Here is a 17,758-nt window from a genome sequence, read left to right on the forward strand (position 1 = left end):
AATAGGAGAAGCCTCATGACACTTCCTGGCCCTTTCTGGTTCCTTGTAGAGCCTTTTCCCTGGGAAGATTTGTATTAGGGTGAACTAGAAGGAGAAGGAGGAGCAGAGCAACTCCGTACTTGCTCCTTAATTTATGGAGAAAAGCAAGACTTCATCCTTTGGGGAGAAGTTACTCCTGCTGCCAGGAAATGTAGTCTTTCTGATGTCTTTACCTTTCCTTTCATGATTAGCTCCTCAAACCCTACTGCATGTTCCCTAAGCTTAATGAATCTCTTTCCATTTATTTCTAGGATAAAAAGTGAATCTGTAATAGAGTATCACTAAACGGAAAATTACACTTGCTGCTCTCCTGCAAAATTAAGTATAGCTTTCCAAAATTTCACTCTTTCCTGATATTGTTTCTCAAGTGGTTTCACTAAAATTTAGCAAATGGTTATTAAGGAAGCAGATGCTACCTGAGGAAGATAAAAATATTTTAAGATCATAGCCTTCTTGTATTCCTGAATCCTGTAGGCAATGGGACAGCATTAAATTGAAGCCAGAGAGCTTAAGACATATCAAATCATGCAACAGCACAATTGAAAAAAAATTACAAGTGAGCTCCAGTTTACTAATATATTCACTCCAGGTAGCAGAATCTGTGTGGAAATCATAGCTTGGGTAACAGAGCAGTTTAACTGCAATAGGCATGGTACAGCAACTCTAATTAGCTTGAATACAACACACAATTCTATTCCGTTTCTGGTGTGAAGACCTCAGCACCACACAGACATAGTCCTTGCTAACAGAAAGCCTGATGGAGCCAGGCTTTAAAGGCTGCAAAAGTGGTCAGAAATAGTAGGCGAGGAGGTCCTCAGCTGCATGTTTACTTCTTCACATCTAGGTTTCTCTCCCTCTCAATCTGCAGGCTTGCTAAATGAGAGGCAGGACACAGTTCAGCAGTGGTTAGCAGAGTTCATTTATAAAGCAGACATGGCACAGAAAGCCTATAGCATAGGCATGGGAATTGCTTAGCCTGGCATGGCTAACCCTGACACACAGGATTCTGGCAAGACGAGACACTTTTCTGACTTTTTAATACTCTTATTTTCTTAGTCATTTGCAAGTCAAGTGCGTCCCAACCTAGAGCTCTGAAAGCTACTGTGTGCAGTTCTGTGAGTCAGAAGTGGGGTTTCAGCAACACTTTCACAGATCATCAGCTTGTATGAAAGGCCACATAACAAATCATACAAAATGGTAAGAATAAATAGGACCAGTTTTGGTTATTTTCTTTTCTGATTGTTTTGAAAAAAGTGCGTAGGTAAAAATTTTCTTGCAGCTGTGGGAGGCAATTCAAAATGAATAACTGGCTGGATATTTGATTGTGTGGCCATTCTCAACCTGCCTTGATTAGTATGTCTGGTTTCTGTCTGAGCAAGCAGGAGTAAGCCATTTTGTAACAGAACTGTAGACTTTTCCTGAGAAGAACACTGCATTAGAATGCAGTTTTTACAGCATGAGAGGGAGAATTGAGATAGGGAAGAAAGTAGAGTTCTACACAATGTTTAATTGCAAGTATTTGAGAACACAAGTAACCTATGTTAGGTTATAGCACCTTTCTAAAATGAAGTTGGCATATGTTCATGGTAGGACATTTCCAAATTAGTCACTTCCTTTCTTTTTTCATATAATAAAGCTATAGAAATATAGCACTGAGTGCTTTCAAAAGCTTCTTTGCTGATACTTTTCATAGTAGTAGAGATAGAAAGCATTGAATCTCATCCTCTAGCTAAATACTATCAAAAGCTCTAAATGAATTCTAGGTGAAAAGAGATAAAATCTTAACTTAAAAAAAATATGGAAGAGTATACAGCAACTTAAATTAGGAGGTTTTTTACTTGCCTTACAGAATCTCAGTTCCTCACATTCCTGATAAATTTCAGCTCAGAGGCATATGAAAATATTACCTTACCTATATTTTTTTGCAATAATTTTAAAAAGAGTTGGTACATATACCAGCCCATCAAGAACCTATTTTAGCAAAAAAAAATGAAGTCAGCTCTACCTATCATTTATAAAGACTGTCTAGTACTATCTCTATTTTCAGTCATAAGACAAGTATACATATTTTTTGTATTTGGTTGCAGCCTCAGACTTCAATTTTTACATTAATGTTTCAAGAAAGAAGATCTACTTATGGGAACAGGGAGAAAATCTCCTCTAACCAGTGCGAAAAAAATAAATAGGTATTTTGCTGAGAGGTTTTCTTATCTTCTTGCTTCCCAACAGTAGCCTCAAGTTTGTTAGGGAATCGTCCTTGCCACAGACAAAGGGGGGATGATGCTAGAGGACTGTTAGTGTTTTTCTTTTTTTTTTTTTTTTTTTTCTTTTTTTTAAGTTAAGAAGGGCTAGGAAAGTAAGAAATTTAAGAGCTAAGATTACATAGCAAGAATCTAGGCTTGTTCTAACCGACTGCATCCTAAAAGGCTCTTACACCGCCTTTGACAATACTAAGATTTGACACACTTAAATACTGCATTGAACGATAGTGTCTTGGATCAGCTACCAAGAAAAACAAATACAAGCCTTACTGTCATGGTAAAGAGCTTATACTGGATGCTCAGAATAGCACTGTTGACAGCAATCTTTATGGGATGCTTCATATGTTCTGTATCAAGGGCACTGAACGTGTTGAAAGTAAAGACAGGCTGTGAACTTGGCATTCAGAGAGCAGAGGAGAGATTTAATGGGACAAAAATGACCTGTAACTGCAGCCACCTGTGTTATCAAAATAACATGCTGCAGCATCCTGTACTGGTTCGAATGTATGGAGACTGACAGCTTTATATCCAGATATTATGGTCACGTGTTGTTTTTCCAGAGGCCCATATTTCAGTCGTTTATATGCCAAAGATGACAAAATTTTAAGATCATAGTCAACTGAACTCTGGTATTTCCTATTTTTCAGAACTTCATTTTGCAATTCTAATGCACTTGCAAACATAAAATACTGTATCCAATCAGCTATTCTGAACTTCAGTTCCCAGAAGGTAAATACCAGGATATCAGAGATGTGTGTGTGAGAAATGACTGTTCTTACACATTTCCTCTTTCTTTAGGGAAAAAAGTACAAGGTAAAATTCTAGATGTATTTGCTACTTGCTAGCACTTCATTAAGTAGAACAAAAAAAAAAAAAGATAAATAAATCTGTTAAGCTGTAGCAAGCACAGAATGCTAGCATCCCATTATTTACTAAAACCTGATCTGTCATCAGGCTTGCTTTTACTCCACTCTCAAAGAAGTAACTCAAACATAACTAATGCATGGTTCAATCACTTTTGTTGTTTATAAACACTTTACAAATAGCCTTCTCCCACGTGGTCATCCGTTTTTTCCTTTTTGGAGCAATGCATGCTTCATGAATAGAGAGAAAAAAAAAAGGAGAGATTCTTTTCATAAGCTATAATTATCCTGGACTCACCATCCTTAAATATATAGGTTATGGTTAAAGACACTTGAGCATTTTCTGTACTGCAAAAATAAATTGCTACAAAAAATAACTGCAAAGAAAATATTACTGACAGTAAAATATCTTAATTAAACACTAACCAGCACTCGTCCTCCGAAGATGTAACCTTTATTTCCCAGCACGGCACATGTATGAGCTGCTCGAGGCTGAGGTGGCTCTCCACCCTGAAAGAACCAATGTAAGATACTTCAGAATATTATCAAAGCATCAGCCAAGGATTAACAGCAAATCAGTAACACAAAGATTGCAAAAGTAAGGCCAACACGTATCATTATGCCAACAGAACTACAATTTTAAAAGGAAAGAATCTGTACATATGTCTAAGACTCCACTGATATTAGATGATACGCATAGTTGCCAAAGATAGCTTTGACTCAGTTCCCTCATTTACTTACACTTAATGTAGTACATCTTGGTCTGATTTATTAATGATTTATTCAAGTGAAATCTATTAATTTCTCTTTAACTTCCAAGCATAAAGTTACATTTATGACTCAGTTATTGTTGGTATGTCCTGTTCAGCTTGATTTCTTCTAAGGTGCAAACTGGTACTAAAGTCTTCTGAATTCTTATGTAAACTCACTAGCACTGTATGAGGCTCTGCAGTACGCTACCTATACGCCTTTATGAAATAGAAATGTGTATATTACCATTTTACTGGAAAACCTCTGGGTATATATGCTCCTTTGGAAGTTTATTAAAATAAAATAATTATTTGCTGAAGAATACCAGTCCTGTTTATCTTAACAATTAGCATGACCACAAGAATTTTTTTTAGATTTTCAGTATTAACCTTTTAAAGGAATACAGCAACTGCATACACATAACATTCAAAGAATGAATGCATAACCCCCTTACACTAAATACATATCTTTACTTCACAAATATTAAAAAAAGATCTGAAAGCCTAAATTAACAATAGAAAGCGTCAGAAAACTTCCTCCCTTGCTGAGTCCGCAAAAGCTCAGTGAAAGAAGGAAGAACCCCCTCAGTCAGACCATAACCTCTCATACTCAACTTGCAGCTATCTATAATAGTTTATCCTGTTTGCAGAGAGTCAACTAAATGACTTCACAACAAATCAACTCAGACAGATAGGGTTCATTAACCTCAGTTTACCAAACGACTCATGTTTCTGCAACATAATCCCGGAAGACCACGTTTCCAGAAGGCCTTTGTTAGGGGTGTGATGAATCATGAATACAGAGCTAGCCTAGGTTAATAATGACTGAGGTCCAGCTAGGAAACTTTCCAGACTGAAAGCCACAGGAAGGCAGTACAAGGATACCCAAGCAGTTTTTGCAGAATCAAATCTGCAGGACCCAAGTTTGCTTTGTAGGGAGCCTCTGCACACTGTTCCTCAGCACCTGCCTGGTATTCCTATTAAACTGATTTTCTATTTTCTGGAGTACTCTCCAGAAACTCCAGTGACTCTTCTTTCCAATAAGGAAGCACTGGCAGTAACTTTGTATTGCCAACAGTTGTTTTAAAGCTTGAATATGAAGCTTTATTTCTTAGTGCTTTTTTGTCATGATAAGCTATTTAATACTATATCATCTTCTCATCTATAGAGATTTCTAATACCTCTCTGAAACATGTCTTTTTTTTTTTTACTTCAAAACCACCTTACAGCAATGAACACTAGTCTAATAACATCTTGTGTGAGAAGAATTCACGTCATCAATTTTGAATTTGCCATCCTTCAGATGCATTGAAAATCCTCCTATTTAATGTTTAAACCTGAGTAATACTAAGCATATTGAAATTACTTCTCCCACCATCGATTTCTGGAGCTCAGTAACTATTCAAAAGGTAGTAAAATCATAATTTTATCACAATTGTGTCACAAAACAAGACTTAAAAAACACTCACTCTAATTGCTGGTTGAGACCAAGTTTGTGTGTTTGTATCAAAAACGTGAACATCATTATGCCATCCCCAGAATATCTGTCCTTCCTGAAAGAGAAGTTACAAATTTAAAACACATTTATCTTAAAATCATTGTGTTTGTTAAAGAAGAAAAACCTAGGAGTGATGTATCAAAACAGAAAAATAAATCAAAATACTGAGAAACAGAAGCTAACATTGTTCTTAAGTGATGTAGATGCTCAGGTCTAGTTGACATCGAGAGCATCTAGGACTGTTCAGGCTGATAATACTTTTGAAAATGGGCTTTAGATTCCTGTATTAGTCAAGTAGAGTCGACAAATTCTAATTTTTTTTGTCAGATACTGAGGAATAAATACTTAGATTGTAAAAAGTAATGCATTTCTCTAGGTCAATATTTAACATTTAATGTAAGGGTCTATATTCTCTTGAGTATCTATTTCTAGTTAATTCTTGTACATGAATACTCTGACTCAAATTAGCCTCTTTTCTAAAAATTGTAGGAAGTCATTATGGGAAACAAGCTAATCCAGGCATCTTAAAGTAATAGTATTTATTTTGGATAACAAATAAAAATTAACCGAAACCATCTGACAGCTAGACTTGTGAAGCTATAAATACTCTACTGTTACTTCAAGGAAATTGATTCAAAAATTTTGTCGGACTTTCGTATTTAATTTTAAATATCGCCTTCATATCTGCCTTAACAGTATTTTGTTTCATTGCACTTGAAGTCTAAAATAAGGTACTTGAAATATACTGAAAAAAGCCCCCAATATCCAATAGCTGAGGCTTCAAATTTAAATACAAAATTCACTTCTGCATTTTTGCTGATGCTACAGATAAAAGAAAAATTAGGAATATTTCATATTTACTGAACATAGTATAAAAGATTACGTTTTGACAATCAAAAGGACAAGCCACTCTGAATAGTAACAACTCTCTTACCCAGAATGCATCATGGACATCAAAACAATCACTGAGTTCATTGTGCTTCCTACAGCCATAGCCACCAAAATATATTAGCCTAAAAGAACAACAATAAAAATCTCTAAGTTCTAAAGCTGTTTTTTAAATAACATTTCAAATGAATAAGCTGTAGCAATTAATTTCAAATTTTGGTTTGCCTACTGTACTTTTAATAACAAAAGCAAATAAAAATATTTCATACAGCATGCTACTACACAGAAAGCCTTACCAAGATGAAGGTAATGTTGTTACACTCTTGAACATGCCTGACAAAAACCCACAGAAGCAAGGAAGCAAGTTTAAGATATCTCAAAGTCCATATACTGTATTCCTCCATCCACAAGCTTATCACAGTCATATTTTCAGACACAAATCTCAAAATGACACATAACATCCAAGACAGTGAAATCCCTATGCTTCTACTAGAGTTCTTATCACTTTCCACTGATATTCCTATGCTTCTGCTGCATATGTTAGCCATACATATTTCTACCGCAAATATTCCCAAGGTTCAGCCCACAGACTGCTTATGAGCCACAAAGCCTTTCTCTAGCTTATAAAGAGATTCTTTTAACTAAGTAATACTGAACATAAGGGTATTGTGTTGCAAGTATTGTTACACACCTCCCAGCCTAATATTCCACCCATGAAATGGCCATCCATAAGTAATGGTTCCTAAAGTTTTGTTTAACTTCAACATTTGAGGATATTTGGTATAGTTGTTAGTGATCTTGGGAGAAGACAATTTGGGAAATGATGGTGTGGTGAAGGTCATCCCAGACTGACATTCCTAGGGAAACAGAGTTACTGAAAGCATTGTGCAGTATACCAAGACATCCTAATTAGCAAATTCACATCTTGTGAAATTTTATGTTTTACTTTTCAAAAGATGCATAGCTTGTCCCCAGATACTTTTGTTAAGTAAAAAGGTTATGTTAGTTATATTCTGCCACCTGAAATGGCTGACCTTTTCAGTATATAGATTACACAAGAGACTGAATAATTAGTTTTGAATAATCCTGCACTACTAAGGAGAAGCTGTTCAAATACATGTAATTTCATACATGTTACAGTTAAATTAGAATTACAAAATCAAGATATAGTACTAACACATTATATTTATATTTTATATATATATATATATTTATATTTTGTTGTGTTCACTGTATATCATATTCTTGTTTACAACAGCTTTCATACTAAGTCACCCATGTCACTTGTGACTGGATACGCCATAATATCAAGACATTTTCCATAAAATCTAGAGAAAATAGCTATTTTTAGCTTTTTTTTCTAAATAAGCTCAGTAACTTTTACAACACAAGTGTCTACGCTGAATTGGCCCCTTATATTACATTCACTGAAATGTTCTTGCAGTTGTCGATATTTGTATGTTATTAAAAATCATTGAAAATATATCAAATATACATTTTATTGCAGGAAATAACAAAAAATCAGTGTCTTTTTACACTGATTTTTAAACGTATTAAAATTAAAAACATAAGTAACAGATGCATAATGATTTTAATCTAAAGTCTCAAAGCATTCCAGAAACATTCATTAAACTTCCCAATCCTCTCCTAAAGCAGGCTTATACTTACCACTTTTTTCAGTTTACAGGTGAGAAAACTCAGAAAACAGGCAATTTGTTAAGAGAGTTACACAAAATCACATAGCAAGTCAAGCTAAGAATTAGTTTCACAAATCCCAAACCTGTGTTCTCTTCACTTTGTAATACTTCCTCTCTGCAGTTAAGACATATTAAATATTCTTAAGGTGTTACCTGTCCTTATACACCCAGCAGGAAAGCTTGTCACGTGGTGTAGGAGGTTGACCTTTAAAATTTGTAATTTTTTTCCACCTATAGGTTCCATTTTTTGTTCGCAAATTAACATAATACAGCTTAAAAGAAAAAAACAACATTTTCAGTATAAATGATGTTGAAGAATCAAGCACAGATCACCAACGAGTAAGAGCAACCACCACCCCCAGAACACCCTACTTTCTTAAAAAAGAAAAAGACAGCGAAGTTTACAATATAGCATACAGGAAAGGCCTGATTCATCACAAAACACAGTTAAAGCATGAGAACTAGCAGCAAGTTTCCTTCCCTCAGCTTTGTCAAACCAGTACAGTAAAATCCTGCTCCTTCCAGAGTCAACTGAAGTCTTTCAAAAAACATTTGCAAGACCAACAGCTCATTTCAATACTACTATCTTTCAGGAGTTCTGCCCAACCTCATTAGCACATACACACCAGAATCAGTATTGTTTGTGAATAGAGTAATAAACTGAGATGTGATTATAGGCTTCATTTCAGTTATTTTCTAGTCTGGACTGTACTCTGACTTCATTTACACTAATTGACAAAATAGCTCATTTCCTCTACTTTGCTACGTACTAATCTTCAGCTATTAGGGAAATTAGCAGCTATATTTTAGCTTTATTTATTACATGACTATATAAGAAAGGAAACCATCAAAGAGTAAAAATAAAACCCAACATACGTGAGATAAATTTAAATTACGTCTGCAAATCTGTTTTTCAACAGCAACAACAAAAATGCAATTAGGAAAGCACTAGCAGTTTTTAGAAATAAGAACAAGGAGTTAACATACTGGGCCTTACTCTGAAGCTATAGGTCAGCGAAAATTCCCAGAAAAATAAATGGAGTTAAATATTAAAACAAAAACTATAAAGTTCTATATCAGCTTAAAATCTTTCAAAAATACGCTTTTTCTACAAAACCAAAGCTTTTCCTTAAATTTCTCCATTCAAATGTAAAGTACACCTGATAAAACAGTAAGAAATTCAGCATTACTATTAATTCAAATACAGTATGTTTCAAAAGAAAAGAATACAATACCCGATTACTGTATCCTTTATCATCAAATCCACCAAATATGTACAGCTTCCCATTAATGCTTGCCCCACAACTTCCTGACATGGAGGTGGGCAACTCTCCTTCCATTAGGTGCATTGTCCTGCAAAATAGCATATATCTCAAGTCTTACAATGCTGCTTCCAAACCTATTAAAAGTAACAAAACCAAAACAGATGTGGTAGTATTTTTTTATTTTTAAAGCTTTTATTGGGAACCATAAAAGCTTGCGATGTTCTGGCCATTAATAGCACTAGAAACTACAGTTGATTATTAAGTCAGAGCCTATGGTGTAACAGTATTTTCACATTAATATTAGGCATACAATTAAAAGACATCTTAACTTTCCTGAAGATGAAGCCCATATTAAAAGAGCATCAGAAGGGCTGAAAGAAGAATTATTAAAAAATCTGAAATACTATTAATGTTATCTTAAAAAAACCCTCTGAAATGAGAAAATGGTATTGCTGCTGTTTTGCTGATTGAAAACTGAAGTAGAAATAAAAGTCAGAAGTATTCACTAATTTTGATAAAACTCCTACAGTTTCAATAATGGCAGTTTTAGCAATGAGGGCTCTATTCTTCTGCAATTAGAGGTTCCTAACCTTTTCCTTGTTAATTTCACTTACAAACCAGAAATTCCCTGTGATACAAATTCTGACATCATGCAATCTCAAGCATTACTTAATTACATAATGAAACTGAATTTCTGCCAAACTCATGAGCCCAAGCATTAGGCCAGGACTACTCTTGGAATTATCACATTTGAAAATAGTTTTCCTAAAATCTTGAATTTTGGCAGAAAACAGGGATCTACAGATATCTATCTGCCTACCTTCACACCTCTCCCTCTCACACACAGAATGTGATTTGTATAGGATTTGCAGCTTGTTTTCGTACCTTTTCTGTAGGGCTGCTAGCCCTCAGTTTCTTTGTGCTGGCACTCCAACTCTTTGCCCCTGCCTTGCTGCTGAATTATCAGCTCACCCAGAGTTTCTTGCCAAAGTTTTCTTCCTCTGCCACTCCAGTTCCTTTTTCTCAGCTTTCCACCCAGTCTGACTCTGAGTCCTCCAACTGGGTCCTCAGCCAAATCTCCCTCCTCAATTATATATATAGTCTCTCACCACCTTAAAAGCCTAGTTCTAGTTTTCCTTCTCTCTGCTGAATCTAATCCTAACTTCTGGTCCCAGTCTGTTCATTTCCTTCTTTGATGCATCTGCATTTAGATCAGAGGGCTTCATATTGTATCACTTATGACCACTCAGAAGAAAAATACTCCTATAGCTTTCAATTTTGATGCTTGTCCTTGCCCAACCGGAGAGAACTGGAAGTAGCCATTAAAAGAAAAGGCTCTGTATCTCTTAAAAGAGGCCTAAATCACCAATGTGAACGGTGCATGTGTTACCTATGACTCCTGAAAACTGTGCTCATTAACAGTTTCTCAGGGCACTGCTTCCAAACACCTTTGCTTTGGCATGAGCACTGCCATTGGCAGGTCTACCTTCTTTCTCTGCTCTTGCTCTCTCGTTCCTGCTTGTTCCTGTGTCGCACTGTGCACTCAGTTGTACCTATACAACTGTTTGTGCTGTAAAACTAATGCAATCAGGAACTGATCCAGGTTAAAAATAATTCCCCCCCGAAAGAAAGGTTATATTTAACCCAGATCATTTTCCTGATGCAATTTCCTGCATGACCATATAAACAGCTGTACCAGTACAACTGTTAAGGGGTGTATCAGTGGTGAAGAACATGGAAGAAAGGGTATGAGGTTTCTTTAGCTAACTCTTTGACCAAAAGGAGTAAATATCAAACCACAGTGTAAGTCTGGAATCTGTTCAAAAAGACTCGTAAAGACATGCTGGAACTTCATAGGTAACCATATGAAAACTACTATTTTCAAAGGACAGTGCGTTGGCCAGATGGATGTGGAATTTCATACATACAGTAAGATACCTTCCTGATCTAGTCCATTTTTCCTCCTTTTCCCTCGATTTCAAATTGTTGATTTAAATATAGGATGCAATGAATTTTATATTAATAGGTGGGAGACTAAAAAAAAACAGCTGTCACAAAACACATTTGAGACTAAATGGATATTACTTTACCAGACTGAAAGCAACTAGTATAACAGAAACCACTGGCAAACTCTATAAAGAAGCATTGTTACCACTGCCCAAAATGCAATATGTAAACACAATAGGATGTAAATATTAAATCGCTGGTGATGTGCAAGAACAGGTTCTCATTTAGCTTAACTTTAAAAAATGAGTTATGTATGCAAATACACTCCTAATAGTTAAGAAATAACAAAAAAAGATAACTAAATAGATCAAATGCACCAGTAGCTAGTTTTTAAATATTCATTTTAACGTAAGAGTGACTATAAGGAGACAAAATAAATGTGCAAGTATTTATGCACCTGTCTTAAGAACAGAACCTTAAGCTGGCCATTTAAAACACCCTCTCAGAAAAAAACAATTATATTTAAAGAATTAATGTATTTCTTAGAGGAATTTGCAGGTCTTGTTCCTAAGTCTTCATTATACATCTGCTATTTGAACTCCAAGGAACATGAACAAGAACTCATTTATGTAACTGAAGTAAGTCTTTTCACCACAGCTAATTGCAATCTACATAAATAAAAACTTTATATATTAATTATATATAAACAATGCAGTTTACCATAACCCGCTATCCATTTCATAGATCCAGAGCTCATCATTAGGCAAATATACTTCATTTTCTTCAATTGACTAAAAAAAACCAAAAAAAAAAAATCACAAATGTTAAACTAATTATGCATTATATACCAAAACATGTTACTTAACAATATTAAATAATCTTAAGGAGATAATCTACTAGCATATAAGTCATACCTCAACATTGTTTCTTGAACCCTTCAAAGTTTAAACAGTCAGCTGAATAACGCCAATATTTTACATTTTATGTTAGAAGTTAAAAAAAAAAACTCACTTTTTAAGTTACTAAAAATACTGTGTGTTAAGAGTTTTCTTATATTATTGAATCTTGTTGACTGTTAACATCTTTAATTACTCATTTTAAGGTACGAAGATAATAAAAAAAATTAAGTTTGACTTACTAGTAAATCAGAGGGAGGGAGAGAAGTGTTTCAATATTCAAAAAGCAATACAAATATAATACAAGAGCCAACTTGTAATAATAATAAAATAGAACAGGTAAACAGTTAAGTAATCAGGAAACTTGTGCTACTATTACTAACAACTAGCACAACAGTAACTGTAACATGACCAGTGATTAAAAACAAACAAACAAGAAATCCCTCTTCTTAGGAGACTGGCAAAGTTGTTTCCCAGATAGACAACAATCCTCCTCTATAAAAATGCTGTTACTAAAGGTTGTTTTTAGTACTGGATGTGATCACTCTGAGCAAATTTTGCTGTACTGTTCTCCTATATAATTCTAAATATATAGCATTAAAGATGACCATTGAAATATTACTTCTCTCTCTCTCTCTCTTTTTTTCTTTTTTTTTTTTTTTTTTAAGAAAAGAAGTTTCTTCTTCACATAAAGATTTTTTTCTGGTTCTACCCTCCCCCACACACACTATTTTTTTTTTTTTTACCATCTCCAGAAATTAAGACTTTGCCAAAAATCTATGGATAGGTAAAGAATGGATAAAATAGCAGTGAAACCCAACAACTGGATAAAAGGTCAAGAGAAAAGTACTTAATTCCTGAGGCACTTCCATTAAAGGCACAGATTTTCCAATTTGTGTTATTCCAAGAAAAACATGTTACAACATAAAACAGACCAGATTTGAAGTTCCTGAATTAAAATCCATTATTTTCTGCTTTGGGAGGTGCTTTTAACTAGGAGGCATTCTAGACATAATGGAAAAATACACAGACAAATGTAACTGAAAAGCACAAAAAGAACAGTTACTTGTAGTGACTGAAGGAAGGAGATTAAAAGAACACAATGTCATATACAAAATAGCTTCACTATATCATAACATGAAGAAGCAGCTTACTTCTTCTGTGGAAAACAGATCTATGAGGACTCCCAAGCAGAGGCCATATAAGAAATAAAAATGATTTGGGAAATAATGATTAGGAAGAGTAACAGAGGAAAAAGAAGTCTGAAAGAACACAGCTGCAGAACTCAGGCTGGTTAACATTAACGTCATTAACTGTTGTCTTAGTATTTGAGACAGAAAGAACTGAAACTGTTACTCTGTTGGGGAATAAACAGCCAGATTTGGTAAATAAAAAAAACTCACAGATTAAAAGGGAATGAGCGTAAGCAAAAGAAGCTAAATATAAAAATGAACAGTGTAATTACTGATATTGATTACTTGCTTTTATGTGATACTTTACTATTACCTTCTCAACTGAAAGCTGTCAACCAGGCATGCAAGCACTACATTTGTTACAGTTTATTTTGCCAGGTACCTTTCATGAGGTAGATTCTGCTGTTATATGCAGCTTGCCGCTTTCACAACATGCAAATGTCTGCTAAATTTAATTTAGATATTTCAGTAGTGAGAGGCCAAGTATTTGCTAGAGAACAAGTTCTGAGCAAATACACTGATGCTAAGATTATGTTGGCTGGGCAGCAGTCCCTCATCAATCATAAAATGTAAATAGTGTTTAAATAGCACTTTACAGAGGTCAGTCTAACTCAATGATTTTCCTAACACTTTGCACAGGTAAAAATGTAAAAACTGCTAAATGCATTTTTGGCAAGTTACTTGTTAAACTTGACGTATTCTTAGTTTTGATTGTTCCACGAACCCAGAGTTCTTCATTAGAAAGCCTTTGAAAATAACGCACTAGTCAATCTAGTCTTAGTTTCCAAAGATCAAAGTATTTCTGTGGTCACTTGCAGCCCTGGTGGCAATACAATCTTTTTCCAGTCAAATGAATCAAGCTCAGGAATAGGGTGACTCTTGACAAGTGCTGCCCTTCCCCAGCTCTATCCCATCTTTTGAGTCCAATGTTTTTTACTTAAAAAACAAAAACCAACACATTCTGATTCCTAGAAAATAAATAATAATGTGCTTCAGGAGGAGACGAGAGAGACAGTCAGACCCTCAGCACCTGAGAGCCCTAGAAAGGCATAGCTTTCCAAGGACTCCAGATCAGAAATGCTCAACAATTCCATCCCTCTGACATTTCTGGCACTCATAATACAGCCTATTTTAAAATTAAAATTCAGGACTCCCCATCTAACCCTTGTGTATTCAAGTGAGGAAATCTACATTTTGCACATATGAAAGCCTACCTTAGCCTGTGAAAAATATACATATAAAATATTGAAAATGTTCCCAGTAACATGTTTTCAACCAGAGCAAGACTGGGCACGACATAAAGCAGAGCTACATACTTTCACATTTTAGAGGCAGTATGTATAGACTGAGGAGAGAATGTACTAGCTGTGGATATTGGATAGTATCATTAACAGTTCCCTTTCAGACTGAATTCATCCAGAGCTAAAAGTCACAAGGATTTATTTATATCAGAACTGTCAGTGGTCCTTTGATGAAGAAAAGCAGATGTGCTCTAGTCTACTATCAGCACATCTTAGGAATGACAGAACTGCTTTCTGAGGAAGGAAATATGCTGTGTCAGTTAAAAAATACTGCAAATAACTGAAAAAACTGAGGACTCAGAAGCAAGAAAGTGGACAATACAAAAGGAAAAAGTGCAGCCCAGCATTATAGCTGTCATCCTTACAAAGGGAGGGAGATAAGAGAAATACTTAGCCCTGAGTATGTAAATACATATTCCTAGGACAAAGGAAGCGACTCGGCTCACAAACCCTTCCCAAACACGGTCTGCATAAAGGATGGAAAAAGAAGGGGGCATCATTTCTACCAGTTTCAGGAACTAATCCTCACAGAAGAGGATAAGCACACAGAAAAGAGTAAGCACCCGGGGGACGGGCTGGAGATCCTGGCGGCTCCTCCCCCCGCGCGCCTTTCCCCTCAGAGCGACCGTTGAAACCGTTACAAAGCCAAGCCCTGCGCGCGCCGCCGCCGCCGCCGTTTAAAGCGCCCGCCCCTCCGGCGCGCGCCGCCGCCGCCGGCCAATCAGCGCCCGCGCTGAGGTAAACAGCGCTCCGCTCCCGGCTCGCCGAGGGGGCTGCACCGGCTGAGGGGTGGCTGGGGGCGCCGCGGTCAGGGCAGAGTGGCCGGGCAGCCCCGGGGCTCCTGAACCCCGCGTCCCCCGGGTGGCGGCGCGCCGGCCCCGCCGTGCGGCTCCTCGCGCCCATCCCCGTCCCTCGGTTCCCCTCCTACACACACACCCCACGCTCGTCCCCGGCGCCCTGCGGCCACCGCCTGCCGCCTTACCACGTATCCCCCCCACACATAGAGAAAGTTCCCGTCCACCACGGCGCAGTGGCCGCTCCGCTCCTCGGCCACGCAGAACTGCTCCGCGGAGTCTGCCGCCATCTTAGGAGGAGGAGGAGGAGGAAGCTGCCGGCCTGCCTCAGTGCTCGCGTTCCGCCACCGCCTCCTCCGGGAGAGGCTGCGGCTCGCCGCCGGTCGCTCCCCTCCTCCCCACACACACACACACCCCTCTCGAGGCGGACGGCAAGCGAGGAGGGTCTAAAGTGTGGGGCGTCACGGGGCGACGGGCCGCCGCCGCCTCCCCTCAGCGTCAGCGGGTGCCCGGAGCCGCCCGGCCGGGGCAGGGACCGACCCGCTGCCCGGGGTGCCGCGGCGGGGGTGGCTGCGGGGCGGCACTCGGCGGGGCCGACCCTCGCGCCCCTCCTGGATCGGCTCTCTCTGCACCGAGCAGCGTGGTGACTGCCATCATGTCCCAAACTTCAAATGTTTCTCATTTTTTGAGGGAGCTCCACTCATAAGTAATATAGATTCCATTATATACTGTTTGCTGTATAGTGGTCTACCCTTAAACCGCAGGCTGGAAAAGCAGTAGCCTCTTATGCTGCCATGCTAGTGCCTGTGCTGTTAGATCAACAACCCAGTGAATTCCAGGTGAACTGTGGGTGCAATTAGGATGGATGGAGTTAAAAATAAAATGTGCAGCTCTTCTGAAATGAGGTGCTTATGGAGCTTGTGGGAAATGAATGCTTGCCACCATGCAAAATGACTGCAAAAAGTAATTATAAAGATTTTTTTGTGGGAAGGGACATGCGTTTCTTCTGTTAGAGCTGGAAGAGAAGATGCTAGTTAATCCTGACGATCGCTAATACTAAAATGAAGAAATACAATGCTGCCGATACCTTGGGGTGAATGGTTAAAAACACAAGAACGAGCATTTGAAAGAGCTAAAAAAATAACAAAAAAGTAACAAATTCTAAATACAAAAGACCTAGAGATCAAATAGAGCTATAACATGATGTCTCAGAAAAGCTGAGCAGCAGTGCAAAGCAGCCTTTGGCTTTTGTCAGTGGAGCGTTGACACACATGAAAATGAGATCTGCCGTGCTTGGTGTAACAACACAGTTGCATCAGTTCACCTTTGGCACGAGGTAGAGGTGCTGTCTGATCGTAATACGCCAGCCTTTCTCAATACAGCAGTCTTGCTCTGCTCCTGAGCCGTGCCGGCGCGTGCCGGGACGCCAGCACCATGATGTCCAGCAAAGTCGCGACGGACGGCAGAGACAAAGAGCTGGGCATAATTTGCAGAATGGGAGACAGATGGCTTCGTGGAGCAGGAGTCTACAGCTCATGCTAGAATACTTTTATATCTCCGGTGGGAGGCTCCCAGCAATCTAACAAAAGCCCACGTACTGCAGGATGTCGCAGGAGTATGCTTTATATTCCAGGGTTTGGGCAATGCTTTCCTTTTGTTAAAAGAGGGCTACCTTCCTTTTCCAGGTGAGACGTGAGCTAGATGCCAAAATTAATTTTTTCTTTACAGGAGAATAAGCAGTAATCTTAGCAAATAGGAGATCTGATATAATAACTGAGTTCATAATTTGCACCTAAATATAGCTGAGTGTCTGAAATGAGAAAAGGAACATATTTCCAGGCAAAATAATTGAGACCTGTCAGAGGGTAGCTTTTCGTCTATAGAGAGCAGATTCAGCTTCAATTATGTGCTTCCTCCCGAATGAGGAGGACTGACTGTACATGATTCAGCTGCGAATGGGCTATAGAAAATAGGCTTTTTATTTTTTTTTTTTATTTTTTTTTTTAACCTGGCCTTACGTCCCTGCAGTCTCTTCTGAGGGGCATGGGTATGCATAAAAACAACAGATAGGACAGTCGTGTGCTTGCTGGCGAAGACAGGATCGACAGGAAGGTACCCCTGGCTCACAGTCCTGGGAGATGCTAGTCACTGCTGTGGGGTGACGAACAGAAATGCTGTGAGTTTCCTACCTAATGAACTCTGCGGTGACTAACGGCTGCGCTCGTGAACCTGGTGTTCGGGTAGGACAGCTACTGTCACGGTACAAGAACACAAAAATAAACCGGCGGGCACCACTGTGCTCCCTTCTGAGTATAAAACTGTCAGGCAAAGCAGTGAAAAGGTGAAGCTGATCCATGAAAGACAGCG

General features: G+C 38.0%; 1 protein-coding gene across 1 annotated transcript in view; it reads right to left on the reverse strand.

The window, feature by feature from the left end:
- Positions 1–15,768, reverse strand: part of KLHDC1 (kelch domain containing 1) — a 30,891-nt gene extending 15,123 nt beyond the window's left edge. Inside the window, exons 1-7 of the mRNA XM_062577815.1 lie at positions 15,580–15,768; positions 11,928–11,998; positions 9,231–9,348; positions 8,149–8,267; positions 6,345–6,423; positions 5,382–5,465; positions 3,590–3,673 (exon numbers count right to left, since the gene is read on the reverse strand). Coding sequence (XP_062433799.1) covers positions 3,590–3,673; positions 5,382–5,465; positions 6,345–6,423; positions 8,149–8,267; positions 9,231–9,348; positions 11,928–11,998; positions 15,580–15,681 — 657 coding nt within the window. The 5' untranslated portion in view covers positions 15,682–15,768. The remainder of the gene's footprint in view (positions 1–3,589; positions 3,674–5,381; positions 5,466–6,344; positions 6,424–8,148; positions 8,268–9,230; positions 9,349–11,927; positions 11,999–15,579) is intronic.
- Positions 15,769–17,758: the final 1,990 nt, after the last annotated feature.

This window comes from Rhea pennata, chromosome 5 (genome assembly GCF_028389875.1).
Source record: "Rhea pennata isolate bPtePen1 chromosome 5, bPtePen1.pri, whole genome shotgun sequence".
In the NCBI taxonomy this organism is placed as follows: domain Eukaryota; kingdom Metazoa; phylum Chordata; class Aves; order Rheiformes; family Rheidae; genus Rhea; species Rhea pennata.